At 54.4% G+C, this 27,954-nt stretch overlaps 2 protein-coding genes across 2 annotated transcripts; both read left to right on the top strand.

Moving 5' to 3' along the window:
* Positions 1-81: 81 nt before the first annotated feature.
* On the top strand, positions 82-12,716 carry LOC138068795 (ATPase family AAA domain-containing protein 2-like; the record flags this gene model as incomplete). Its single annotated transcript, XM_068957507.1, has 14 exons — positions 82-107; positions 5,132-5,246; positions 5,479-5,594; positions 6,263-6,437; positions 6,735-6,823; positions 7,181-7,340; positions 8,421-8,511; positions 8,735-9,012; positions 9,440-9,474; positions 10,460-10,655; positions 11,150-11,335; positions 11,809-11,944; positions 12,093-12,286; positions 12,696-12,716. Coding segments are annotated over 14 exons (1,818 nt in total), but the record flags the coding sequence as incomplete, so codon positions are not given.
* A 4,519-nt stretch (positions 12,717-17,235) lies between these two features.
* On the top strand, positions 17,236-25,705 carry LOC138068794 (ATPase family AAA domain-containing protein 2-like). Its single transcript, XM_068957506.1, has 14 exons — positions 17,236-17,487; positions 18,126-18,234; positions 18,467-18,582; positions 19,251-19,425; positions 19,723-19,811; positions 20,169-20,328; positions 21,410-21,500; positions 21,724-22,001; positions 22,429-22,463; positions 23,449-23,644; positions 24,139-24,324; positions 24,798-24,933; positions 25,082-25,275; positions 25,685-25,705. The coding sequence occupies exons 1-14, from the start codon at positions 17,291-17,293 to the stop codon at positions 25,703-25,705; spliced, it is 1,983 nt and encodes a 660-aa protein (XP_068813607.1). The 5' UTR covers positions 17,236-17,290.
* Positions 25,706-27,954: the final 2,249 nt, after the last annotated feature.

Below are 27,954 nucleotides of genomic sequence, written 5' to 3'. Positions count from 1 at the left end.
ACTCCACCAAGCCTAAAACCACTACGTGAGGCCCAAAAGCACTGTGTTGGGGCCAAAACCACTCTGCCAAGCCGAAAACAAGTCCGCCGGGGCCGAAACCGCTCCGTCGGGGTGGAAACCGCTCCGCCGAGGCCGAAACCACTGCGTCGGGGCCGAAAGCACTCTGCCGAGCCTAAAACCACTCCATCGGGGCTGAAACCACTCCACCAGTGCTGAAACCACTCTGTCAGGGCCAAACCCACTCCGTCGGCGCTGAAACCACTATGCCAAGACCAAAACCACTCGGCTGAGCTGAAAACCACTCCATCAAGACTAAAATGACTACGTCGGGGCTGAAAGCATTCCACCAGGGCAGAAACCACTCCATAAGGGGTTGAAACCACACCACCGAGCCTGAAACCACTGTGTCAGGCCTAAAACCACTCCGCTGAGACTAAAACAACTCTGCCAGTGCTCAAACCACTCCGCCGGGGCTGAAACTGCTCTGCCAGGGCCTAAAACCACTGCGTCGGGGCTGAAACCATTCCGCCAGGGCCAAAACCACTGTGTCGGGGCTGAAACCACTCCGCCAGCGCCAAAACCACTCGGCTGACATTAAAACCACTCCGCCAGCGCCAAAACCACTCGGCTGACCTTAAAACCACTCTGCCAAGCCTGAAAAACCACTCCGTCGGGGCCGAAAGTACTGTGCCGAGCCTAAAAACACTCCGCCGAGCGTAAAAACACTTTGTCGGGGCTGAAACCACTCTGCCGAGCCTAAAACAACTCCCTCAGGGCCAAAACCACTCCACCAAGCCGAAAAGCACTCCGTCAGGGCTAAAACTGACCGGCCAGGGCGAAAACCACTGCGTCAGGCCTAAAACCACTCCGCCGAGCCTAAAGCCACTGCGTCGGGGCGGAAACCACTGTGCCAGGACCAAAACCACTCCGTCGGGGCAGAAACCACTCCGTCAGGCTGAAAAGCACTGTGTCAGGCCGAAAACCACTCCACCAGGGCCAAAACCAATCAGTCGGGGCTGAAAGCGTTCCACCAGGGCCAAAACCACTCCGCCGACATTAAAACCACTGCGCCAAGCCTAAAACCACTGCGTCGGGGCTGAAACCACTCCGCCGAGCCGAAAACCACTGCGTCAGGCCTAAAACCACTCCGCCGAGCCTAAAACCACTGCGTCGGGGCCGAAACCACTCCACCACTGCTGAAACAACTCCGTCAGGGCAGAAACTGCTCCGCCAGGGCCAAAACCGCTGCGTCGGGGCTGAAACCACTCTGCTGGGGACAAAACGACTCCGTCAGGGCCAAAACCACTCCATCAAGCCTAAAACCACTGCGTCAGGGCTGAAACCACTGCGTCGGGGCTGAAACCACTCCGCCAAGCCTGAAACCACTGCGTCGGGGCTGAAACCACTCCGCCGAGCCTAAAACTACTCCGTCGGGGCCAAAACCACTCCGCTAACCCTGAAACCACCCCGTCGGGGCCGAAACCACTCCGCCGAGCGTAAAACCACTGCGTCGGGGCTGAAAGCACTCCATCAAGCCTAAAACCACTGCGTCGGTGCTGAAACCACTGTGTCAGGGCTGAAACCACTGCATCAGGACTAAAACCACTCCGTCAGGGCCAAAACCACTCCACCAGTGCTGAAACCACTCCGCCGAGCCTGAAACCACTGCGTCGGGGCTGCAACCACTCCGCCGAGCCTCAAACCACTCCGTCAGGGCCAAAACCACTCCGGCAAGCCTAAAACCACTCCATCGGGACTGAAACCACTCCGCCAGGGCCAAAACCACTCACCTGACGTTGAAACCACTCCATCAAGCCTGAAACCACTGTGTCGGGGCTGAAAGCACTCCGCCGAGCCTAAAACCACTCCGTCGGGGCTGAAACCACTGTGCCAGGACCAAAACCGCTGCGTCGGGGCTGAAACCACTCCGCCAGGGCCAAAACCCCTCGGCTGACGTTGAAACCACTCCATCAAGCCTAAAACCACTGTGTCGGGGCTGAAACCACTCCACCAGCGCCAAAACCACTCGGCTGACATTAAAACCACTCCGCCAGCGCCAAAACCACTCGGCTGACCTTAAAACCACTCTGCCAAGCCTGAAAACCGCTCCGTCGGGGCCGAAACCACACCGTCGGGGCCGAAAGTACTGTGCCGAGCCTAAAAACACTCCGCCGAGCGTAAAAACACTTTGTCGGGGCTGAAACCACTCTGCCGAGCCTAAAACAACTCCCTCAGGGCCAAAACCACTCCACCAAGCCGAAAAGCACTCCGTCAGGGCTAAAACTGACCGGCCAGGGCGAAAACCACTGCGTCAGGCCTAAAACCACTCCGCCGAGCCTAAAGCCACTGCGTCGGTGCTGAAACCACTGTGCCAGGACCAAAACCACTCCGTCGGGGCAGAAACCACTCCGTCAGGCTGAAAAGCACTGTGTCAGGCCGAAAACCACTCCACCAGGGCCAAAACCAATCAGTCGGGGCTGAAAGCGTTCCACCAGGGCCAAAACCACTCCGCCGACATTAAAAACACTGCGCCAAGCCTAAAACCACTCCATCGGGGCTGAAAAGCACTCCGCCGAGCCTAAAACCACTGCGTCGGGGCTGAAACCACTCCGCCGAGCCTGAATCCACCCTGTCGGGGCTGAAATCACTCCGCCGAGCCTAAAACCACTGCGTCGGGGCTGAAACCACTCCGCCGAGCCTGAATCCACCCCGTCGGGGCTGAAATCACTCCGCCGAGCCTAAAACCACTGCTTCGGGGCCAAAACCACTCCACCACTGCTGAAATAACTCCGTCAGGGCAGAAACTGCTCCGCCAGGGCCAAAACCGCTGCGTCGGGGCAGAAACCACTCCGTCAGGCTGAAAAGCACTGTCAGGCCGAAAACCACTCCACCAGGGCCAAAACCAATCAGTCGGGGCTGAAAGCGTTCCACCAGGGCCAAAACCACTCCGCCGACATTAAAACCACTGCGCCAAGCCTAAAACCACTGCGTCGGGGCTGAAACCACTCCGCCGAGCATAAAACCACTGCGTCGGAGCCAAAACCACTCCACCAGTGCTGAAACCACTCCGTCAGGGCAGAAACTGCTCCGCCAGGGCCAAAACCGCTGCGTCGGGGCTGAAACCACTCTGCTGGGGACAAAACAACTCCGTCAGGGCCAAAACCACTCCATCAAGCCTAAAACCACTGCGTCAGGGCTGAAACCACTGCGTCGGGGCTGAAACCACTCCGCCAAGCCTGAAACCACTGCGTCGGGGCTGAAACCACTCTGCCAAAGCTAAAACCACTCCGTCAGGACCAAAACCACTCCGCTGAGGCTAAAACCACTCCGTCAGGGCTGAAACCACTGCGCCGAGCCTAAAACCACTCCGCTGAGCCTAAAGCCAATGCGTCGGGGCGGAAAGCACTGTGCCAAGACCAAAACCACTCCGTCGGGGCTGAAACCACTCCGTCAGGCTGAAAAGCACTGCGTCACGCTGAAAACCACTGCACCAGGGCCAAAACCACTCCGCCGACATTAAAACCACTGCGCCAAGCCTAAAACCACTCCATCGGGGTTGAAATCACTCTGCCAAGCCTAAAACCACTCCGTCGGGGCCGAAACCACTCCGTCGGGGCTGAAACCACTCCGTCGGGGGAAATCCACTCCATCAAGCCTAAAACCAGTGCGTCAGGGCTGAAACGACTCCGCGAGGGCCAAAACCACTCGGCTGAACTTAAAACCACTCCGTCGGGGCTGAAACCACTCCACCGAGCCTAAAACAACTCCGTCGGGGCTGAAACAACTCCGGCAAGCCTAAAACCACTCCGCTGGGGCTAAAACCACTCCGTCAGGGCCAAAACTACTCCGCAGAGCCTAAAACCACTGTGCTGGGGCTGAAACCACTCCGCCGAGCCTAAAACCACTGCGTCGGGGCTGAAACTACTCCGCCGAGCCTAAAACCACTGCATCGGGGCTGAAACCGCTCCGCCAAGCCTAAAACCACTGTGTCGGGGCTAAAACCACTGCATCAGGCCTAAAACCACTCCGTCAGGGCCAAAACCACTCCACCAGTGCTGAAACCACTCCGGCAAGCCAAAAACCACTCCATCGGGTTTGAAACCACTCCGCCAGGGCTAAAACCACTCGGCTGACGTTGAAACCACTCCATCAAGCCTAAAACCACTCCGTCGGAGCTGAAACCACTCCGCCGAGCCTGAAACCATTCCGTCGGGGCTGAAACCACTCCGCCGACATTAAGACCACTGCGCCGAGCCTAAAACCACTCCATCGGGGCTGAAACCACTCCGCCGAGCCTAAAACCACTGCGTCGGGGTTGAAACCACTCCGCCGAGCCTAAAACCACTGCGTCGGGGCCGAAAAAACTCCGCCGAGCCTGAAATCACTGCGTCGGGACTGAAACCACTGCGCCGAGCCTGAAACCACCCTGTCGGGGCCGAAATCACTCTGCCGAGCCTAAAACAACTCCGTCAGGGCGAAAATCACTCTGCCAAGCCTGAAACCGCTGCATCGGGGCTGAAACCACTCTGCCGGGGACAAAAAAACTCCGTCAGGGCCAAAACCACTCCATCAATCCTAAAAACAGTGCGTCAGGGCTGAAACCAGTGCGTCTGGGCTGCAACCACTGCGCCGAGCCTGAAACCTCTCCGTCAGGCCTAAAACCACTCTGCCGAGCCTAAAAAAACTCCGACGGGGCCAAAATCACTCGGCTGACCTTAAAACCACCCCGTCAGGGCTGAAACCACTCCGCCGACATTAAGACCACTGCGCCAAGCCTAAAACCACTGCGTCGGGGCTGAAACCACTCCTCCGAGCCTGAAACAACTCCACCAGTGCTGAAACCACTCCACCGAGCCTAAAACCACTGCGTCGGGGCCAAAACCACTCCACCAAGCCTAAAACCACTGTGTCGGGGCTGAAACCACTCCGCTGAGCCTGAAACCACTCCGTCGGGGCTGAAACCACTCCGAACCAAATTCTTCTTGCCTCTGAGAAATGAATATAGCTTCACAACATCCACGTTTATGCCAGTGTATAAGTGCTTCCACACTCTCTTGCAACAGGAAAAGCGCAGCTATCCCTCTACCTGCAGGTTCATTTAGAAAGCCCCTTGCCCTTTCTCCTTCTTGCACAACAGGGGTCTTCCCCTACACTCTGGGAAGGATGAACGCGAGGGAAAGCACGCGGAGGGAAGGAAAACGGGAACCAGCCTGCCGCAAGTGGACCCAGTGCAAACCGAGAGTTCGGTGAGGAGTGGGAACTCACTGAGGCGGTGGGGACCTTTCCAGTGTTCATGAGAACCTTCCTGACTGTGGCTGTCAACAGCTCCCGTGCTTCACGGTTTACTCTCGGGGAACTGCCAGGTCATCCTGAACCTTCCCTTTGGGCTGGCATAGGATACATTGGGAGGAAGGCTTTTTTGGCTAGGCTGCAGCTTTCTCTGACCTCTGACACGTCTCCTCTTGAATGTTTCCCTAGGTATGCTTTGATGGTGTCGGTGGTCTCGCTGACCACATTGCCGCTTTAAAGGAGATGGTGCTGTTTCCCTTGCTTTACCCCGAGTTCTTTGAGCGGTTCCAAATCCGACCCCCCAGGTAACACACGCTGCCTTAGAACTACAACATGCTAATTGCGCTCTTCTCCGGAGAACATGAAGCGCAGGTGCCAGCACACCTGTGTGCTTCCACATTTCTGCCCGGGCACAGTTTGCCCAGTGGCAGTAAACAGGAATTCCTTACAAATGGCTTACGCCCAGGCTAGACCTACTTTCACACCACAAGCAATGCTTTGTTGCAGTCAAAGGCTTGCTGTCCAGGGCTGTCAAAGCTGAAGACGCTGCAGAAGGCTCCTGGTTTAAGAAGGTGGCTTTGGGAGTGCTTCTGCTGGTTGGCTTCTGAGTGTTTTGGAAAAGTCCCCTTGACTAGTTTATAAGCGGGAAGGCACGAGGTCCGGCAAGTCACCTCTAAGCTGTTGTTTGACAGACCTGCTGACTTCCCGCCTCCCTCTCTTTGTAAGGCTCAGTCAAAGAGCTTCCGACTTTTTCCACCAGAAAGACAGGCTTTGTTTGCTCTCAAATCTTGCCTCTTGGGAACACTGGCACCTGTCTGGACTTTCCTCCCACTGGAGCTCTTCCTGCGCTCTAATACTGCAAGTGTTCTGGTCAGGCGGGAAGGCTGCTTTGCTTTCAGGACGGCGGTTGCCACAGGCACTTTCCCATGTCTTTTTATTGTAGCTACGGACATCTCTTTTTGTCATGTTGCAGAGGCTGTCTGTTCTGTGGGCCACCAGGCACTGGAAAGACACTGGTGGCTCGAGCGCTCGCAAATGAATGTAGGCAGGGAGACAAGAGAATAGCCTTCTTTGTGAGAAAAGGTGCCGACTGCCTCAGTCAATGGGTCGGAGAATCCGAGCGGCAGCTCCGCTCCTTATTTGAGCAGGTAAGGAGGAAATAGGTTGGGCCAGAGTTGTACCTGTACTTGTCCGCGGTGGACGTCTGTCAGCAGAACTCGGCCTCCTGCCTAGTTTGGCCGTGTCTCCTGTTGACATGGGAACATCAGTGTTCCCTTCTCCCGTGCCGTCCGGCTTGGCCTGAAGGGCTGGAAACCTTGCAGATGGGTTGGGGCCAGCACAGGCTCCGTGCCTTTGCAGCCACAAGGATCATCCTGCGTGTTCTTGCTGAGTAGGGCTGTGTTTTACATACACTCAGTAGCCCTGCATCTGTGCTTCCCTTCCAGGCCTATGAGAAGCGGCCTTCGATTATTTTCTTCGATGAGATCGACGGTCTGGCTCCTGTGCGCTCCAGTCACCAAGATCAGATTCACAGGTACCACCTTTTCCTTGCATTGCCACGTAATCGGCTTCGTTTCCTTTCCCGAGGGAAAAAGACCCAGCTGGTCCCCTGGAGATGACACACGCACTTCTTCTGAACTCCTCTAGTACCATGACACAGAGGTTCACAGGATTTTAAAGACAAGAGTTGAAATCGAGTCCCTAAGCTTGGTTTCTGGACAAGGCCTCTCTTGCCTTACCTCGGTGTTTGGGGCCTACCATGAGTCCTTTCCCTAATCAACAGCTCTTCCAGAAAAGCTTATCCTTTTTGAGTGACGTGACTTTGGAGAAAGTCGGGCGGCATGTAACAGCAGCTACTAAACCAGGCAATCCAACAACATTTCCTTGCCAGTTCAATTGTCACCACGCTGCTGGCACTCATGGATGGCTTAGACAGCAGAGGCGAGGTCGTGGTCATCGGCGCCACCAACAGGCCAGACTCCCTGGATCCTGCTTTGCGAAGGCCTGGCCGCTTTGACAGGGAGTTCCTTTTCACCTTGCCAAACAGACAGGTAAGGCTCTTCCAGCAACCTTCCTGCTACGGTGCCAAGGCCTCTCTTTACAAGAACACCCTGTTGCCACACACTGTCTCCGAGAGGGAGGAAGCAAAGAGGTGCCCTACGTGCTGGAGACCTCCCTGTTCCCCGAGCAGAACTGGGAGGGAGGCTGCAAACAGGAGTTTCACGGAGCCTGGAGCACACGGGCTTTCTTCCTCGCCCAAGCGGTTGCGCTTGGCTTCGTTCCTTAGTCCACCCAGGCCCTTGCCTCCTGAAGTTGCCTCCTCGCTCTCACTCCTCCACTTGGGAGAAGCTTAGGTGAAAGCTTGTGCTTGAGTGTGGCCGCGCTGGGAATCCTGGGAGCCGCCCAGGAGCATTTAGGGAGCTGCCATTGTAACTGGTCTGAGCAGGCAGCTGGATGGAGACGGGAAGGACACTGCCCAGATGCAACACTGGGGAAGCTTTCTAGTGGCAAGGCTTGGGACGCTTGCAGTTCTTTGGCAACATCCAAGCAGGGACCACAGAGCTACAGAGCAACCAGAAGTAACTGTTTCCTTTAGAAAATAGAAACTCCAGGAGAAAGTGGAGCCCCGGCTTTGGTGCTTTCTTTCCTTTTCTTTTTTTTTTTTTTTTCCCCCCCCTCTTGGCTATCCCAGATTCTTTTTTCTTGAGTTAGCGTGTGGGGAGCGGAGAGGAAGGAGAAACACATTATTGGATCGAAGGCTCGTAACAATGCACAACACAGTAAGAAAACAGGAAAGAAACAGGAAAACAGGAAAGAAACAGGAAACACTTCCCTGAATCTCTGGCAAAGGTCGGAGATGAGCATAGGCACAGCTTGACGTTTGCTCGTTCAGGGGTAGAGGTTTGAGTCAGAATTATTGTTTCTCCTACTGTAGTTACTCCTCCTACCTACTGGGGAAGTACTGAGCTTCGAGAAGCAGGCAGTGTGTTACTAGAATGCACACATTTCTTAACTTTAGCAGAGGAAGACAAGCAAGTACGGGAATGTGACAGTGGGGCTTTTGCGGATGTTTCTTTTGTTTCTGAGAAAAAGGTTGCAGACAAGCCCAAATGTAACCATCTGGCTTGTAGGCTCGCAAAGAGATTTTCAGGATCCACACGAGAGGCTGGAGCCCAAAGCCATCGGACACGCTGCTTGAAGAGCTGGCTGAAACATGTGTCGGTAAGATGAAAAAGCGCTCCGAGTTCCTGCCTCTGACTGGGTCCTGACAGCGTCTGAGCTTGTGCCAGGCAGTAGCCAAGCTCCCGAGCCTTCCCTTCCCTTGTCTCTCACCACACGGGAGGCTGTGCCTCCCAGAACGGAGCGTCCCTTGGCAAAGCCTGTCCTTGGCTCCTCTGAGCTGCCTGAGACTGACGGACCTTTTGCTTCTGCTCTGCTGAATTAGGATACTGTGGGGCCGACATTCAAGCCCTCTGCGCTGAAGCTGCCCTCTGCGCTCTCCATCGCCACTATCCCCACATCTACACCAGCAGTCAGAAGCTGCAGATCAACGTGGCTTCCATTGAGATCACTGCAACCGATTTTGTGCTGGCTATGCAGAAGACTGCACCAGCTTCACAGAGGGCCGTGGCTTCCCCCGGGCAACCACTCCCACCCGCCTCCAAGCCACTGCTTCAGAACACGCTAGAGAGGCTCCTAAAAGGCGTGCAGAGGGTATTTCCCCACGCAGCCCTTGCACTCCAGAAGCACCAACAGCCAGGTAGGGCCGTTACGTTCACTGCCGTCAGCCTCTCCCAAAGCAAACCCTGCTAGTTTGCGCCAACAACAGAAAGAAACCCTTGCGGCAGGCGGAGGGTAAATGGAATGAACGGTAGAGAGGGCAGAGCTGGGAACTCCTCCCGGTTCACAGCAAGGGAACTATGCGTTCTCCACTGAAGCAGCCAGCTTCTGGAGGTTGTCAGCATCATCTTTCCTGGGGTTTGGCACTGATTTAAGGCTTGAAAGAGGAGGCAATATGAGGGAGTGTTAGGCCGTGCTCTTCCCTTCCTTTCCACACTGGGAGTGTGGGCTCCCGCTGCAGAAAGAAGTGGCCTTGCTGGCTGCTTTAGGTGTCCAGGAACTGCGGAAGGGCTTCCTGCTTGTCCTCTAGCTGTACTGTAAGGAGAAGAGGAGTTTTTGCCACCAGTAAAACATAGCTTAGGCAAAGGCAGACAGTTTGGGGGAAATGGCATTATTCCGTGTATGCCCAGGCAGTGAAGACATACAAGGCAGTGGGTTTCAGCCCTCAGTTAGAAGCTGGCTTAGTGCAAGGGAGGGCTGCAGACCTTCAGGAGAGTTAACAAGCCTCTCTTACCTTCTCACGGTACCAATCCTTCTGTAGAAAACGCCTGCATGGAGAGTGAGGAGGCATCACCTTCTGGACAGCAAAAGGAAACCTTCCTCCACTTTAACAGGTTGTTAAACTGCCCGCGACCTTTTGAGTGAAATGCTTCTGATTGATTGCTGGGGCTTTCCCAAGTGTCTTGGCGGTTGCAGGTGGGAGGGGTGGTAGATGAGGGAGGAAAGAAGACCTTGCCCAGGGTGTCTGGTATCCAAAACTGCAAGAAGCAAGCACAGAGATAGAACTAGGTGCTACAGTTGTAAGAAAGCAAGGAGCTGCAGCCGATCAAGCTGAAGGGGGCAGCCTCCTTTTCCTCCCCCAAAGACATCCACAGACATTAGGGCATGCTGCCCTAATTTCATGCACGCTATTCCTCAAGGAGAGTTGCACTTGCAACCTAGGAGACAGCACCCAAGGACAGATGAAACAATTGGAACGCAAGAATCAAGCAAGTAGCCCCCATTTCTATGGGCTTACAGGAATGTTGTTATTGAGCCTAGCCACTTTTGCCCTTCCTCACATACAGCTAAGGGCTCTCAAAGCCCGCGTCATTTGCTTTCCCAGAAGGCTTGTTCTGCCCCTTCGTGACCACCACCTCCGTTACCAGCTGACCACTTTCACCTAAGCTTGACCAGTGCGGAGAACTCAAGGCTCCTCAACTCAGGACATCCTGAGCGTGAGAGCTTCAGCGGGGAAGACAGGCAGACTGGTGTGTGCTGGACAAAGACAGACACCTTCACCAGCTGTGTCTTGACTCATCGCTTTCTTTCCAAACTGCTTGTCTTGCAGCTCTTCTCCTAGCAATGCTTGTGGCCAGCCAGCATGTCACCGGCCCAGGTTCCTAATAGCTGGAGAGCCCGGCTACGGGCAAACTTCTCACTTGGCGCCTGCACTCTTACACGCGCTGGAGAGGTTTGCCGTTCACGTGCTGGACCTGCCGGCTCTCTTTGCTAGCAGCACGCCACCTGAAGAAAGATGCACACAGGTACCGCTTCTCTCTGCAGTCTCACAGCATTAATAGACTTCACGGGCTTAGCGGAGGTGGCCTGGCTTTCCTGTGCTTTCTGTGGTGTTTATGTTGTGCTGAAGGAACCCTTTTCTTGTACACTGAACAGCAGAGAAGCAGCATGTTGTGCAGGAGCATCTTTTCCATTGCAAGTGCCGCACAGTAAGGCTGTTGCTAGCAGCTCAGGGAGCTCCAAGATGCTCTTGAGAAACCTCTCTTCCTGGCAAGAGCTGCTGCTGCTGGCAGCGGGCTCCGCAGAGCTGTTTCCCTTGCCTCTTCAGGCTCTCTAGCTCCCAGGAGGCGCCTCTGCATCTGCCTGACTGCTGGTCATGCCCTTTCGCCAGCCTCCTTCTTTAGCAGACTGAACGGCAACCCCGGTTTGGGGCCAAAGAAAAGGGTTTCTTTTCTCTCAGCATACCACAGGTATGCTGCTACTCGCTTCAGTGGTCTTCCCCAAACTTCCTTCTTACTAGTTGGTCCGAGAAGCCCAGAGGACAGCACCCAGCATCATTTATATGCCACACATCCATGCCTGGTGGGAGGCTGCTGGAGTCACCTTGAGAGCTACGCTCACCACACTGCTAGAGCGCATTCCACCTTACGCTCCAGTGCTGTTGCTCGCTACTTCGGATGTTTGCCATGCAGATCTCCCGGAAGAGGTATTTCTGCCACCGCTTTGCCCGCTTTTCTCAGTCTCATGATAATTTATCACTCCCTGAAGTACCTCAATCCTGTGCCCTCCTAAGCACTTGGACATTGCTATTTCTAGGGCACCCTGCTGGCATCTCCTCCCTCGGGAGTTGCCACAAGGCTTCCAAGTGAAGGGCGGCAAGGCAAGGCAATCCACTGCAGGCCACCTAGGAGCTGGTGCGTGCCCTCCCTGGCCTCACTGGAACCTCGGCTCGCTGCCCTGAGCTTTCATCCTGGAGGTCTTCCTTACAGAAGACGCCCTCCAGTGCCGGGCTGACCCACTACAATCTTGCCGTGAAGGCCAAGAAGCAAACTTGTTCTAGTCTCCCCCTTATTCAAAGCATTCCTCGGCTTCCCTGAAAACAGTTTTCACCTGCTTGGAGTAGAGCACGAATCTGCGGGGGGCCTTAGGGCTGCACTGTCTTTTCTCCTCCCGCCTCAGGTGCAAGCTTTGTTTTCGGAGCTTTATGGAGAAGTCTTCAATGTCCAGCCACCCAGCAAGGAGGAAGGGAGAAAGCTTTTTGAGGACTTGCTTCTCCACCAAGCTGCTCCACCTGCTGCACCACAAAGGAGAGCAGGTGGGAACTGTCCTACACATAGAGCTTTGCCATCGGTAGCTTAGCAGCTCTTTGGCATGTGTTTGGGTATTTGATTTCCTGGCATGACTTTGTACTCTGCTTGTGTCGGACTGCCATCGCTTGGCTAACCTGTTCTGGTTGACTGAAGGTTGCCACGCACTGGAAGTCCTGCCTGTGGCATCCCCACCTGAGCCTCGACTGCTGGCGGAGGAGGAAGAGCGGCAGCTGGAGGAGCAAGAGGAGCACACATTGCCAGCGGTGCCTGCAGATGCCAGTACGCCCCTGCCTGGTGGCAAGTTCCCTCCTGTTTTCCTTTTTGTCTTGTTTTGCCTTGTGCACCAAGTAAGAGGACGATGCTCGATTTGGAAGACAGAACTGCTTAGGTAACGCTTTGGCTTGCTGCTTCTGCTATCTCTGTGCAGCTGTATGCAGACGAAAGCGAAGGCGGCCCACATCGCCCTCGGAGAGCCAGGCAGAGAAGAGGAGGAGATGGTCACCCGCTGCTGAGAAGGAAACTCACATCTGGCTCAGGGTAGGTTGCAGCTCGCTCATCTACCTTTCCTTCCCGCTCTGCTGCCGAGCCTGGAGCTCTCCAATATGCCAGCGGAGCTGCAGGCAGGGCCAACATGCAGCTAACACAACTGGAGCCTTGCTCTTTCTCTCAAGTAGGTCCAAGGAGCTCATTTCCTCCATGGAAATCCGGTGCCATGCTTAAGTCTGTTCCCTGACGTTTCACTCCTCCTTTATTTAGCGATACGAGAAAGTAGGATGAGAGTTGTGTTGGACTGCCTTCTTGTGTGTGTGTGAACACATCGAGAGCCTGCTCAGAAGATCTCGTGCTACTGTAAATGTCTACTGTCTGGCTTTTTTCTTCAGCAGCTGCTGAATGCTGTGGGCGAGGCAACCAAGGACTGCAGCATACGCCACCTCGAGAAACTCCATCTGCTGCTCAGCCAGTGTATTTACCACCACCGGCAGGACAATGACAAAACTCAGTTAATCGAGGTAATTTGCTAAGTAGAGCCAAGCAGCAATTGTATGCATCTACAGATCCTTTTATTTTCTCTAAAGAACTCAGCTACCGAGGGTTTGCGTTTGTCTTCCAGCTTATAGCTAGCTTGTCTTTGTTTGGTTGGTGACTATTATTATTTTTTATCTTCTTTTTTTTTGTTTTAGGAAATGAAGGAAGCAATTGAAAACTTCTCCCGTGCTCAGTAACGTGAAACTCAGAAAAGGGGCGTCTAGAATATATGAATAAAGCTCATGTCAATCCTTTGAAGGTGTCTTCCTGGCTGTTTTGCTATTGTTGCTCCTTCAGAAGCCTCGCAGTGCTGTTCAGAGGCCCCTCTTGCACCCCTCCATCCCATTCCCCCTCTTTCTTCCTCCTTGATCCCCTGCCCCACACATTGCTTACTCCGTTCTGCACGGGTCCCCCCGTGAACAACTCCAAATCCTCAGGACTCCTCATCACTTGCAAAGCCCAGGTTATCCCTCTCCCAGACTATGCCTGTAGTGGCCTCAGGGCCAGGTAAGTAGAGACTGGAGGCTTTTGGCCTTTGCCCTTGTCTGTTCTCCCTCGCCTGTCAGGTTCAGGTCTCTGTGGAGTTTTCTTCTCACTTGCCCCTTGGTCCTCGATCAGGTAACCTTAATGAAGCAGAGGCTCTCGCCAGCCACAAACCCTCCCAACGTCTCCCCAGCACTCTCCTGCTCGCCCCCTCCCCATGTTCCCCCAGCAACAAGGCTCAGCACCTTCTCCACAAAGGCACCTCAACGCACACGCGCGCACTGCACACACGCCCCAGTGCTCTCCTGAGGAAAAAAAAAAAAAAAGCCCCTCGAGTGGTTATGTGTGGAAAAGACGAGGCATTGGCCAGGTGATGCTTCCAGGTAGCACCAGCGTGCGGAGGGCACAAGTAGGAAGGGGGTGCTGCCGAGCGTGCCCTTTGCAAGTGAACAAGCTCTTTCCTGAGCAGCTCTTGCTCCTTTCATTGAAGAGGCCAATTTCTGCTCTGCCAAGCAGAGAGAGGTTGACATCTCGGACACTTTGCCATGGCCTTCCCCCAGGCTTCGGACACCTCTGTACCACATACACGCAAGCGAGCGCTTCTTTGTCCCACTCCCGTTGCACTTGGGTGAGCAGAGGCACACGGACAGGAAGGTGACAGAAGGCTTGCCTACACATGGACCTGTCTTTGGTGGATGTTCTCCTCCCGAGCTGCGTGAATATGCTCTCCTGCAGAGACACGGGCATGCTTACACAACTCTCCGGCTCCGGAAGAGGCACCGGCGCCCTGAGCGGGCTGCCTTCCTGGGCTGTTGAAGCCAGGGGCTCTCGGCAGCCTTTCTGTCCCTGTTGGCTTTCTTGGGCTGCGCAGTCGTGTGCCTTGCAACCGCCTCGGTTGCCCCCTTGGCATCCTCCAGGCTCCTTTGGGCACCCTCAGATCCCTTCTCCAGGCACGCTCACGTGCTCTCTGCCCCTCTGCCTGTGCTCAGATCCCCTCTCTTCCCCTCATGCATGCTCAAGTCTCCTCTGGTCCTCTCCCTGCAGCCTCCCAGTCCTTCCATTTCCCTCTGCGAAGCACCTCCTCCACGGGGAACCCAAGCAGTGTGAGGGCGCTGCGAGTATTGTAGGCTGTGTGCGAGCATCACATTTTTCTTCTGCAAAATGAGTGACTTTGGACTGAAAATGGGGATTTCGGCTCATGAGGATCACATTTTTCAACCCTCCCCCCTCCCCCAAATTAGCACCCACCCCAAGCCCACTATTCCCAGTGGATGTCCCTAATGCAGAGGCTTTTTAGTGCCGAGGGAAAGAAATGACCATTGCCAAAAAGGGTTTGGGTTCTGCTTTGTTTTTCTTTTATTTTTCCCAGGCTTTGACACTGTTGGGACACATTCCTGGTGCATTTGTCTGAACGCAGTTCTCAGGGTGAGAGAGCAAACCCCTCTGCTGCTTCACTAGGCTCGGCCAGCTCCATGCTCGTGGCCTAGGGAAGCAACAGCTAGGGCTCGGCCCTTCCTGCCCACAAGATCACTGAGGGCAGTCACAGTCTTCCTCTGTGTTCATTCGGTTGCTCCCTTAGGCCTGCCTTCCTCAGCAGAGCCTCTCCTTGCCAGCAGGTGTAGCCCAGCATCCCCGAGGTGGGGACATGGCAGGGCTGGAAGGCCTGAGGGGAGCCCCAGCCTGGGGAAGCCCTCCTGTGGCTGCGCCTGCCCCCTGGCGGCCTCGGGGAGTGGGCAGGGAGGTGGGGGCATCTCCCCTAAAGTGCCCCAGGCAGCTCCCCTTCCCCTTGCAGGGCCCATCTTGGCAGGGCCTGGCCGGTCAATGCGTCCCTGCAGCCCCTCTGTGACATGGGCTGGGGCAGGACGCAGTGAGCGCATCACAGCAACAGCTTCCCCCTGCCCACATCGCCCCGGGAGCCTGAGCTGAGCCCACGCGCTTGGCGGTGCTCTCGCTACTGCTCTGCTCTGCTCTGCTCTGCTCTGGAGGAGCTGCTGGGCCGGGAGCAGGAGGAGGCGAGAGGAGGTGGTGGGACAGCGCGAGACGCTGTTTGGTGAGGTTCCCAGCAGGACGTTGGAGAGCAGCGGCTTCTCCTGGCCGCAAGACCTATTTGGACTAACTCGGGAGGCTGCGAATTCCCTCTGGGCCCCTAGGGAAGTCCTCTGGCCTGCTGGAAATTGCCCGCTGTGGGAGCCCCTCCATTATAGGGCGCTGTCGGGGCTGCACAACTTCCACGCTTAGAATCTTGGCTCCCCAGCAACACGTCCACCCCCGTGTCACTCGTGCCTCCTCAGCTGTGGTGAGAGGACCTTTGGCCCTTGCTCCAATAACTGCCTCCTCCTTTGCTGCTGCCAACACAGGTTTCTCCTGTGACGAGTGTTCATGTAGCTGTGGGTTTCGGAGTTACGCTTGTGCTCCTTGGTATGGTGGAGCCAACCTGGTTGGCAGGAGTGTTTTGTGCAGTCATGGCTACTCCAGTCTTTGAGGACTGAGAGGGTGCGTGAGAGGAGGAATCATAAAGGTGCTTCATGTCTGCAGAAGCTGCAGGCAGCTCCTGCGTAACTCCCTGCTGCTGGCTGAGGTTTTGCATTATCATTCCAACTAGACCTTCCGACTACTGGCTCTCGTGTCTACGGGCTCAGCAATTTCTCTAGTGTCTTGTGAACCAAACACTTGCTTCACTTTCAGCAGATTTCCCTTGTCCTCTTCAGCAGTTTTCATTGCCTGAGAAACTGCCTCAGGAGTAAAGAGCTTCTCTTGCATGCTTCCAAAAGTTGACATGTGCTTCATATGCTGCTTGAGCTCAGGTTCGGAGGAAGCATGGACCTCAGGCAGACTGAAGGAGTCCTTGCAGAAGAAGTCAAAACGTCTTTACCTTCCTCTTTCTCAGTAAGTTCTGTCTTCCACCCAGCACTCTGATGCCCTTGCACTTTTCACGCAGCTGAACAAACGCCTTCCAAAGTGCACTGCGCTCCACAAGAGCCTCTGTCTTTGCTCCCTGTAGGCGTGCTATAGCCTGAGAGAAAGGAAATCATCTGTCATATGCTATCAAGCTCCACTGGAAAGTACGTTAGAGGCAGCCTTTCTCGGAAGGGCTAATTCCCCACGCCTAAGCGGGGACATGAAAATGTCCGTGCGCACAGCGCAGTCCCAAAGTAGAGCTAGCTTCTGTCATTGTAGGGCCATCAAAGGCAGGTGAACGCCACACAGGGGAAGATGGCCGCGACTCTCCCAAGGACTATTACCTTCGACCCCGGAACGCCGTCGTCCAGTACCAAGAGCCATCGGAATGTGGGTTACAGGCACCGTTGGCCTGAAGGGCTGGTTGCTTCTGATTAAGGGTGGGGGAGTAGAACTTCTGGAATGAGAAGGTACATAGGCAGAGACAAACCAGAAACGATGCCTGGGCACTGTAATTACAGGGTCCTCAGAAGACGAGCAGACAGAGGATGATGGCGAAGGTACTCCCCGGGCACCTCACCTCAGGCAAACTGCTGAGGACACTCCCGCTCCCCGGGAAGGTAGGCTAGATGCAGAGCCTCTCTGAAGGGCTCGTTGCTTGTGTGTAAGTGGGATACAGGGTGGGCAATGCAAATGCATACACACACAGACCAATCAGAAGCTCTGTCTAGGCTCTGTGATTACAGGGGCAACGCGGGAAGGTGAAGGCCGGCAAGGGGAAGATGGCAAAGGTCCCTGGAAGCAGTATAACCTTCGAGCCAGGAAGACTGTTGCCTACTACCAGGAGGCATTGGAAGGTAGGTTCCACGCACAGTTTCTCGGGAGAGCTGATTTCTTGTGCAGAGTGGGCTCCACGTGGCTAAAGGAAAACAACTGTCATTGACATGCCCTGCCTTCATTCTGCAGGTCAGGCTCTCCCTTTGTCATTGAGATGCCTGTATCCTGTGCATGTTGCGTTTCTTGGCCGGCGTGCAGGCTCATTGCTGCTTTTTGTTTCTTCAGGCCCATCTTCTGAAGTCAGACAAAGAGCTGCGTCTCGCCGTGCCCGGTCACGAAGCCCGTGCTGCAGAAGAACGAGCAGGTCGGTGTATGGCTAGTGATAGTTCTCAGGGAGCCGTAGCGGTGCCTCTCCCATCACTGAGTAACACTTGTAAAGCTTTCCCGAGGGACGGTCACGAGGGGAAAATCACAGCATTGTAGCTGTGACAGTCGGAGGGTCTAGAGGAAGCAAGGCTTTTCCTCTGGGAGAGAAGATAGCTTTCATTAGCCAAGAGCTTGTAAAAAGGCAGGATTTGGGGGGGGGGGGAAAGGAGCCAGTGATGAAGGATGAGGGTGGAGGTCCTGGCTGAGACTGGGTAACTGAAGCCAGAAGCCCCTGCCACAAATCGTCAGTAGACAATTTCATGGTGAAGTAGAACAATGATTTTCTTAACCCAGGTAGGCAATTTAGTGAGACCTAGAGGGAGAGTGTCTTGCTACGCTTGAGTAAAATGTCAGTCTCTTCTGTCCCATGATTGAAAATAGGTCAGTTTAAATTGGACAGGTGGCTCGAACCAAATTCTTCTTGCCTCTGAGAAATGAATATAGCTTCACAACATCCACGTTTATGCCAGTGTATAAGTGCTTCCACACTCTCTTGCAACAGGAAAAGCGCAGCTATCCCTCTACCTGCAGGTTCATTTAGAAAGCCCCTTGCCCTTTCTCCTTCTTGCACAACAGGGGTCTTCCCCTACACTCTGGGAAGGATGAACGCGAGGGAAAGCACGCGGAGGGAAGGAAAACGGGAACCAGCCTGCCGCAAGTGGACCCAGTGCAAACCGAGAGTTCGGTGAGGAGTGGGAACTCACTGAGGCGGTGGGGACCTTTCCAGTGTTCATGAGAACCTTCCTGACTGTGGCTGTCAACAGCTCCCGTGCTTCACGGTTTACTCTCGGGGAACTGCCAGGTCATCCTGAACCTTCCCTTTGGGCTGGCATAGGATACATTGGGAGGAAGGCTTTTTTGGCTAGGCTGCAGCTTTCTCTGACCTCTGACACGTCTCCTCTTGAATGTTTCCCTAGGTATGCTTTGATGGTGTCGGTGGTCTCGCTGACCACATTGCCGCTTTAAAGGAGATGGTGCTGTTTCCCTTGCTTTACCCCGAGTTCTTTGAGCGGTTCCAAATCCGACCCCCCAGGTAACACACGCTGCCTTAGAACTACAACATGCTAATTGCGCTCTTCTCCGGAGAACATGAAGCGCAGGTGCCAGCACACCTGTGTGCTTCCACATTTCTGCCCGGGCACAGTTTGCCCAGTGGCAGTAAACAGGAATTCCTTACAAATGGCTTACGCCCAGGCTAGACCTACTTTCACACCACAAGCAATGCTTTGTTGCAGTCAAAGGCTTGCTGTCCAGGGCTGTCAAAGCTGAAGACGCTGCAGAAGGCTCCTGGTTTAAGAAGGTGGCTTTGGGAGTGCTTCTGCTGGTTGGCTTCTGAGTGTTTTGGAAAAGTCCCCTTGACTAGTTTATAAGCGGGAAGGCACGAGGTCCGGCAAGTCACCTCTAAGCTGTTGTTTGACAGACCTGCTGACTTCCCGCCTCCCTCTCTTTGTAAGGCTCAGTCAAAGAGCTTCCGACTTTTTCCACCAGAAAGACAGGCTTTGTTTGCTCTCAAATCTTGCCTCTTGGGAACACTGGCACCTGTCTGGACTTTCCTCCCACTGGAGCTCTTCCTGCGCTCTAATACTGCAAGTGTTCTGGTCAGGCGGGAAGGCTGCTTTGCTTTCAGGACGGCGGTTGCCACAGGCACTTTCCCATGTCTTTTTATTGTAGCTACGGACATCTCTTTTTGTCATGTTGCAGAGGCTGTCTGTTCTGTGGGCCACCAGGCACTGGAAAGACACTGGTGGCTCGAGCGCTCGCAAATGAATGTAGGCAGGGAGACAAGAGAATAGCCTTCTTTGTGAGAAAAGGTGCCGACTGCCTCAGTCAATGGGTCGGAGAATCCGAGCGGCAGCTCCGCTCCTTATTTGAGCAGGTAAGGAGGAAATAGGTTGGGCCAGAGTTGTACCTGTACTTGTCCGCGGTGGACGTCTGTCAGCAGAACTCGGCCTCCTGCCTAGTTTGGCCGTGTCTCCTGTTGACATGGGAACATCAGTGTTCCCTTCTCCCGTGCCGTCCGGCTTGGCCTGAAGGGCTGGAAACCTTGCAGATGGGTTGGGGCCAGCACAGGCTCCGTGCCTTTGCAGCCACAAGGATCATCCTGCGTGTTCTTGCTGAGTAGGGCTGTGTTTTACATACACTCAGTAGCCCTGCATCTGTGCTTCCCTTCCAGGCCTATGAGAAGCGGCCTTCGATTATTTTCTTCGATGAGATCGACGGTCTGGCTCCTGTGCGCTCCAGTCACCAAGATCAGATTCACAGGTACCACCTTTTCCTTGCATTGCCACGTAATCGGCTTCGTTTCCTTTCCCGAGGGAAAAAGACCCAGCTGGTCCCCTGGAGATGACACACGCACTTCTTCTGAACTCCTCTAGTACCATGACACAGAGGTTCACAGGATTTTAAAGACAAGAGTTGAAATCGAGTCCCTAAGCTTGGTTTCTGGACAAGGCCTCTCTTGCCTTACCTCGGTGTTTGGGGCCTACCATGAGTCCTTTCCCTAATCAACAGCTCTTCCAGAAAAGCTTATCCTTTTTGAGTGACGTGACTTTGGAGAAAGTCGGGCGGCATGTAACAGCAGCTACTAAACCAGGCAATCCAACAACATTTCCTTGCCAGTTCAATTGTCACCACGCTGCTGGCACTCATGGATGGCTTAGACAGCAGAGGCGAGGTCGTGGTCATCGGCGCCACCAACAGGCCAGACTCCCTGGATCCTGCTTTGCGAAGGCCTGGCCGCTTTGACAGGGAGTTCCTTTTCACCTTGCCAAACAGACAGGTAAGGCTCTTCCAGCAACCTTCCTGCTACGGTGCCAAGGCCTCTCTTTACAAGAACACCCTGTTGCCACACACTGTCTCCGAGAGGGAGGAAGCAAAGAGGTGCCCTACGTGCTGGAGACCTCCCTGTTCCCCGAGCAGAACTGGGAGGGAGGCTGCAAACAGGAGTTTCACGGAGCCTGGAGCACACGGGCTTTCTTCCTCGCCCAAGCGGTTGCGCTTGGCTTCGTTCCTTAGTCCACCCAGGCCCTTGCCTCCTGAAGTTGCCTCCTCGCTCTCACTCCTCCACTTGGGAGAAGCTTAGGTGAAAGCTTGTGCTTGAGTGTGGCCGCGCTGGGAATCCTGGGAGCCGCCCAGGAGCATTTAGGGAGCTGCCATTGTAACTGGTCTGAGCAGGCAGCTGGATGGAGACGGGAAGGACACTGCCCAGATGCAACACTGGGGAAGCTTTCTAGTGGCAAGGCTTGGGACGCTTGCAGTTCTTTGGCAACATCCAAGCAGGGACCACAGAGCTACAGAGCAACCAGAAGTAACTGTTTCCTTTAGAAAATAGAAACTCCAGGAGAAAGTGGAGCCCCGGCTTTGGTGCTTTCTTTCCTTTTCTTTTTTTTTTTTTTTTCCCCCCCCCTCTTGGCTATCCCAGATTCTTTTTTCTTGAGTTAGCGTGTGGGGAGCGGAGAGGAAGGAGAAACACATTATTGGATCGAAGGCTCGTAACAATGCACAACACAGTAAGAAAACAGGAAAGAAACAGGAAAACAGGAAAGAAACAGGAAACACTTCCCTGAATCTCTGGCAAAGGTCGGAGATGAGCATAGGCACAGCTTGACGTTTGCTCGTTCAGGGGTAGAGGTTTGAGTCAGAATTATTGTTTCTCCTACTGTAGTTACTCCTCCTACCTACTGGGGAAGTACTGAGCTTCGAGAAGCAGGCAGTGTGTTACTAGAATGCACACATTTCTTAACTTTAGCAGAGGAAGACAAGCAAGTACGGGAATGTGACAGTGGGGCTTTTGCGGATGTTTCTTTTGTTTCTGAGAAAAAGGTTGCAGACAAGCCCAAATGTAACCATCTGGCTTGTAGGCTCGCAAAGAGATTTTCAGGATCCACACGAGAGGCTGGAGCCCAAAGCCATCGGACACGCTGCTTGAAGAGCTGGCTGAAACATGTGTCGGTAAGATGAAAAAGCGCTCCGAGTTCCTGCCTCTGACTGGGTCCTGACAGCGTCTGAGCTTGTGCCAGGCAGTAGCCAAGCTCCCGAGCCTTCCCTTCCCTTGTCTCTCACCACACGGGAGGCTGTGCCTCCCAGAACGGAGCGTCCCTTGGCAAAGCCTGTCCTTGGCTCCTCTGAGCTGCCTGAGACTGACGGACCTTTTGCTTCTGCTCTGCTGAATTAGGATACTGTGGGGCCGACATTCAAGCCCTCTGCGCTGAAGCTGCCCTCTGCGCTCTCCATCGCCACTATCCCCACATCTACACCAGCAGTCAGAAGCTGCAGATCAACGTGGCTTCCATTGAGATCACTGCAACCGATTTTGTGCTGGCTATGCAGAAGACTGCACCAGCTTCACAGAGGGCCGTGGCTTCCCCCGGGCAACCACTCCCACCCGCCTCCAAGCCACTGCTTCAGAACACGCTAGAGAGGCTCCTAAAAGGCGTGCAGAGGGTATTTCCCCACGCAGCCCTTGCACTCCAGAAGCACCAACAGCCAGGTAGGGCCGTTACGTTCACTGCCGTCAGCCTCTCCCAAAGCAAACCCTGCTAGTTTGCGCCAACAACAGAAAGAAACCCTTGCGGCAGGCGGAGGGTAAATGGAATGAACGGTAGAGAGGGCAGAGCTGGGAACTCCTCCCGGTTCACAGCAAGGGAACTATGCGTTCTCCACTGAAGCAGCCAGCTTCTGGAGGTTGTCAGCATCATCTTTCCTGGGGTTTGGCACTGATTTAAGGCTTGAAAGAGGAGGCAATATGAGGGAGTGTTAGGCCGTGCCCTTCCCTTCCTTTCCACACTGGGAGTGTGGGCTCCCGCTGCAGAAAGAAGTGGCCTTGCTGGCTGCTTTAGGTGTCCAGGAACTGCGGAAGGGCTTCCTGCTTGTCCTCTAGCTGTACTGTAAGGAGAAGAGGAGTTTTTGCCACCAGTAAAACATAGCTTAGGCAAAGGCAGACAGTTTGGGGGAAATGGCATTATTCCGTGTATGCCCAGGCAGTGAAGACATACAAGGCAGTGGGTTTCAGCCCTCAGTTAGAAGCTGGCTTAGTGCAAGGGAGGGCTGCAGACCTTCAGGAGAGTTAACAAGCCTCTCTTACCTTCTCACGGTACCAATCCTTCTGTAGAAAACGCCTGCATGGAGAGTGAGGAGGCATCACCTTCTGGACAGCAAAAGGAAACCTTCCTCCACTTTAACAGGTTGTTAAACTGCCCACGACCTTTTGAGTGAAATGCTTCTGATTGATTGCTGGGGCTTTCCCAAGTGTCTTGGCGGTTGCAGGTGGGAGGGGTGGTAGATGAGGGAGGAAAGAAGACCTTGCCCAGGGTGTCTGGTATCCAAAACTGCAAGAAGCAAGCACAGAGATAGAACTAGGTGCTACAGTTGTAAGAAAGCAAGGAGCTGCAGCCGATCAAGCTGAAGGGGGCAGCCTCCTTTTCCTCCCCCAAAGACATCCACAGACATTAGGGCATGCTGCCCTAATTTCATGCACGCTATTCCTCAAGGAGAGTTGCACTTGCAACCTAGGAGACAGCACCCAAGGACAGATGAAACAATTGGAACGCAAGAATCAAGCAAGTAGCCCCCATTTCTATGGGCTTACAGGAATGTTGTTATTGAGCCTAGCCACTTTTGCCCTTCCTCACATACAGCTAAGGGCTCTCAAAGCCCGCGTCATTTGCTTTCCCAGAAGGCTTGTTCTGCCCCTTCGTGACCACCACCTCCGTTACCAGCTGACCACTTTCACCTAAGCTTGACCAGTGCGGAGAACTCAAGGCTCCTCAACTCAGGACATCCTGAGCGTGAGAGCTTCAGCGGGGAAGACAGGCAGACTGGTGTGTGCTGGACAAAGACAGACACCTTCACCAGCTGTGTCTTGACTCATCGCTTTCTTTCCAAACTGCTTGTCTTGCAGCTCTTCTCCTAGCAATGCTTGTGGCCAGCCAGCATGTCACCGGCCCAGGTTCCTAATAGCTGGAGAGCCCGGCTACGGGCAAACTTCTCACTTGGCGCCTGCACTCTTACACGCGCTGGAGAGGTTTGCCGTTCACGTGCTGGACCTGCCGGCTCTCTTTGCTAGCAGCACGCCACCTGAAGAAAGATGCACACAGGTACCGCTTCTCTCTGCAGTCTCACAGCATTAATAGACTTCACGGGCTTAGCGGAGGCGGCCTGGCTTTCCTGTGCTTTCTGTGGTGTTTATGTTGTGCTGAAGGAACCCTTTTCTTGTACACTGAACAGCAGAGAAGCAGCATGTTGTGCAGGAGCATCTTTTCCATTGCAAGTGCCGCACAGTAAGGCTGTTGCTAGCAGCTCAGGGAGCTCCAAGATGCTCTTGAGAAACCTCTCTTCCTGGCAAGAGCTGCTGCTGCTGGCAGCGGGCTCCGCAGAGCTGTTTCCCTTGCCTCTTCAGGCTCTCTAGCTCCCAGGAGGCGCCTCTGCATCTGCCTGACTGCTGGTCATGCCCTTTCGCCAGCCTCCTTCTTTAGCAGACTGAACGGCAACCCCGGTTTGGGGCCAAAGAAAAGGGTTTCTTTTCTCTCAGCATACCACAGGTATGCTGCTACTCGCTTCAGTGGTCTTCCCCAAACTTCCTTCTTACTAGTTGGTCCGAGAAGCCCAGAGGACAGCACCCAGCATCATTTATATGCCACACATCCATGCCTGGTGGGAGGCTGCTGGAGTCACCTTGAGAGCTACGCTCACCACACTGCTAGAGCGCATTCCACCTTACGCTCCAGTGCTGTTGCTCGCTACTTCGGATGTTTGCCATGCAGATCTCCCGGAAGAGGTATTTCTGCCACCGCTTTGCCCGCTTTTCTCAGTCTCATGATAATTTATCACTCCCTGAAGTACCTCAATCCTGTGCCCTCCTAAGCACTTGGACATTGCTATTTCTAGGGCACCCTGCTGGCATCTCCTCCCTCGGGAGTTGCCACAAGGCTTCCAAGTGAAGGGCGGCAAGGCAAGGCAATCCACTGCAGGCCACCTAGGAGCTGGTGCGTGCCCTCCCTGGCCTCACTGGAACCTCGGCTCGCTGCCCTGAGCTTTCATCCTGGAGGTCTTCCTTACAGAAGACGCCCTCCAGTGCCGGGCTGACCCACTACAATCTTGCCGTGAAGGCCAAGAAGCAAACTTGTTCTAGTCTCCCCCTTATTCAAAGCATTCCTCGGCTTCCCTGAAAACAGTTTTCACCTGCTTGGAGTAGAGCACGAATCTGCGGGGGGCCTTAGGGCTGCACTGTCTTTTCTCCTCCCGCCTCAGGTGCAAGCTTTGTTTTCGGAGCTTTATGGAGAAGTCTTCAATGTCCAGCCACCCAGCAAGGAGGAAGGGAGAAAGCTTTTTGAGGACTTGCTTCTCCACCAAGCTGCTCCACCTGCTGCACCACAAAGGAGAGCAGGTGGGAACTGTCCTACACATAGAGCTTTGCCATCGGTAGCTTAGCAGCTCTTTGGCATGTGTTTGGGTATTTGATTTCCTGGCATGACTTTGTACTCTGCTTGTGTCGGACTGCCATCGCTTGGCTAACCTGTTCTGGTTGACTGAAGGTTGCCACGCACTGGAAGTCCTGCCTGTGGCATCCCCACCTGAGCCTCGACTGCTGGCGGAGGAGGAAGAGCGGCAGCTGGAGGAGCAAGAGGAGCACACATTGCCAGCGGTGCCTGCAGATGCCAGTACGCCCCTGCCTGGTGGCAAGTTCCCTCCTGTTTTCCTTTTTGTCTTGTTTTGCCTTGTGCACCAAGTAAGAGGACGATGCTCGATTTGGAAGACAGAACTGCTTAGGTAACGCTTTGGCTTGCTGCTTCTGCTATCTCTGTGCAGCTGTATGCAGACGAAAGCGAAGGCGGCCCACATCGCCCTCGGAGAGCCAGGCAGAGAAGAGGAGGAGATGGTCACCCGCTGCTGAGAAGGAAACTCACATCTGGCTCAGGGTAGGTTGCAGCTCGCTCATCTACCTTTCCTTCCCGCTCTGCTGCCGAGCCTGGAGCTCTCCAATATGCCAGCGGAGCTGCAGGCAGGGCCAACATGCAGCTAACACAACTGGAGCCTTGCTCTTTCTCTCAAGTAGGTCCAAGGAGCTCATTTCCTCCATGGAAATCCGGTGCCATGCTTAAGTCTGTTCCCTGACGTTTCACTCCTCCTTTATTTAGCGATACGAGAAAGTAGGATGAGAGTTGTGTTGGACTGCCTTCTTGTGTGTGTGTGAACACATCGAGAGCCTGCTCAGAAGATCTCGTGCTACTGTAAATGTCTACTGTCTGGCTTTTTTCTTCAGCAGCTGCTGAATGCTGTGGGCGAGGCAACCAAGGACTGCAGCATACGCCACCTCGAGAAACTCCATCTGCTGCTCAGCCAGTGTATTTACCACCACCGGCAGGACAATGACAAAACTCAGTTAATCGAGGTAATTTGCTAAGTAGAGCCAAGCAGCAATTGTATGCATCTACAGATCCTTTTATTTTCTCTAAAGAACTCAGCTACCGAGGGTTTGCGTTTGTCTTCCAGCTTATAGCTAGCTTGTCTTTGTTTGGTTGGTGACTATTATTATTTTTTATCTTCTTTTTTTTTGTTTTAGGAAATGAAGGAAGCAATTGAAAACTTCTCCCGTGCTCAGTAACGTGAAACTCAGAAAAGGGGCGTCTAGAATATATGAATAAAGCTCATGTCAATCCTTTGAAGGTGTCTTCCTGGCTGTTTTGCTATTGTTGCTCCTTCAGAAGCCTCGCAGTGCTGTTCAGAGGCCCCTCTTGCACCCCTCCATCCCATTCCCCCTCTTTCTTCCTCCTTGATCCCCTGCCCCACACATTGCTTACTCCGTTCTGCACGGGTCCCCCCGTGAACAACCCCAAATCCTCAGGACTCCTCATCACTTGCAAAGCCCAGGTTATCCCTCTCCCAGACTATGCCTGTAGTGGCCTCAGGGCCAGGTAAGTAGAGACTGGAGGCTTTTGGCCTTTGCCCTTGTCTGTTCTCCCTCGCCTGTCAGGTTCAGGTCTCTGTGGAGTTTTCTTCTCACTTGCCCCTTGGTCCTCGATCAGGTAACCTTAATGAAGCAGAGGCTCTCGCCAGCCACAAACCCTCCCAACGTCTCCCCAGCACTCTCCTGCTCGCCCCCTCCCCATGTTCCCCCAGCAACAAGGCTCAGCACCTTCTCCACAAAGGCACCTCAACGCACACGCGCGCACTGCACACACGCCCCAGTGCTCTCCTGAGGAAAAAAAAAAAAAAAAGCCCCTCGAGTGGTTATGTGTGGAAAAGACGAGGCATTGGCCAGGTGATGCTTCCAGGTAGCACCAGCGTGCGGAGGGCACAAGTAGGAAGGGGGTGCTGCCGAGCGTGCCCTTTGCAAGTGAACAAGCTCTTTCCTGAGCAGCTCTTGCTCCTTTCATTGAAGAGGCCAATTTCTGCTCTGCCAAGCAGAGAGAGGTTGACATCTCGGACACTTTGCCATGGCCTTCCCCCAGGCTTCGGACACCTCTGTACCACATACACGCAAGCGAGCGCTTCTTTGTCCCACTCCCGTTGCACTTGGGTGAGCAGAGGCACACGGACAGGAAGGTGACAGAAGGCTTGCCTACACATGGACCTGTCTTTGGTGGATGTTCTCCTCCCGAGCTGCGTGAATATGCTCTCCTGCAGAGACACGGGCATGCTTACACAACTCTCCGGCTCCGGAAGAGGCACCGGCGCCCTGAGCGGGCTGCCTTCCTGGGCTGTTGAAGCCAGGGGCTCTCGGCAGCCTTTCTGTCCCTGTTGGCTTTCTTGGGCTGCGCAGTCGTGTGCCTTGCAACCGCCTCGGTTGCCCCCTTGGCATCCTCCAGGCTCCTTTGGGCACCCTCAGATCCCTTCTCCGGGCACGCTCACGTGCTCTCTGCCCCTCTGCCTGTGCTCAGATCCCCTCTCTTCCCCTCATGCATGCTCAAGTCTCCTCTGGTCCTCTCCCTGCAGCCTCCCAGTCCTTCCATTTCCCTCTGCGAAGCACCTCCTCCACGGGGAACCCAAGCAGTGTGAGGGCGCTGCGAGTATTGTAGGCTGTGTGCGAGCATCACATTTTTCTTCTGCAAAATGAGTGACTTTGGACTGAAAATGGGGATTTCGGCTCATGAGGATCACATTTTTCAACCCTCCCCCCTCCCCCAAATTAGCACCCACCCCAAGCCCACTATTCCCAGTGGATGTCCCTAATGCAGAGGCTTTTTAGTGCCGAGGGAAAGAAATGACCATTGCCAAAAAGGGTTTGGGTTCTGCTTTGTTTTTCTTTTATTTTTCCCAGGCTTTGACACTGTTGGGACACATTCCTGGTGCATTTGTCTGAACGCAGTTCTCAGGGTGAGAGAGCAAACCCCTCTGCTGCTTCACTAGGCTCGGCCAGCTCCATGCTCGTGGCCTAGGGAAGCAACAGCTAGGGCTCGGCCCTTCC

Source organism: Struthio camelus, chromosome 11, assembly GCF_040807025.1.
Source record: "Struthio camelus isolate bStrCam1 chromosome 11, bStrCam1.hap1, whole genome shotgun sequence".
Taxonomy (NCBI): Eukaryota; Metazoa; Chordata; class Aves; order Struthioniformes; family Struthionidae; genus Struthio; species Struthio camelus.
The sequence above is the reverse complement of the archived record's forward strand: the minus strand, read 5'-3'. Positions and strand labels throughout refer to the sequence as shown.

What these genes read in the sequence shown, in the direction of transcription:
- LOC138068794 (XM_068957506.1), top strand. Translation starts at nt 17,291, where the DNA reads ATGCCCTGCCTTCATTCTGCAGGTCAGGCTCTCCCTTTGTCATTGAGA. An exon ending in TCCGCTCCTTATTTGAGCAG is followed by an intron (nt 19,426 to 19,722) that starts GTAAGGAGGAAA and finishes CTTCCCTTCCAG; the next exon opens with GCCTATGAGAAGCGGCCTTC. An exon ending in GCTGGCTGAAACATGTGTCG is followed by an intron (nt 21,501 to 21,723) that starts GTAAGATGAAAA and finishes CTGCTGAATTAG; the next exon opens with GATACTGTGGGGCCGACATT.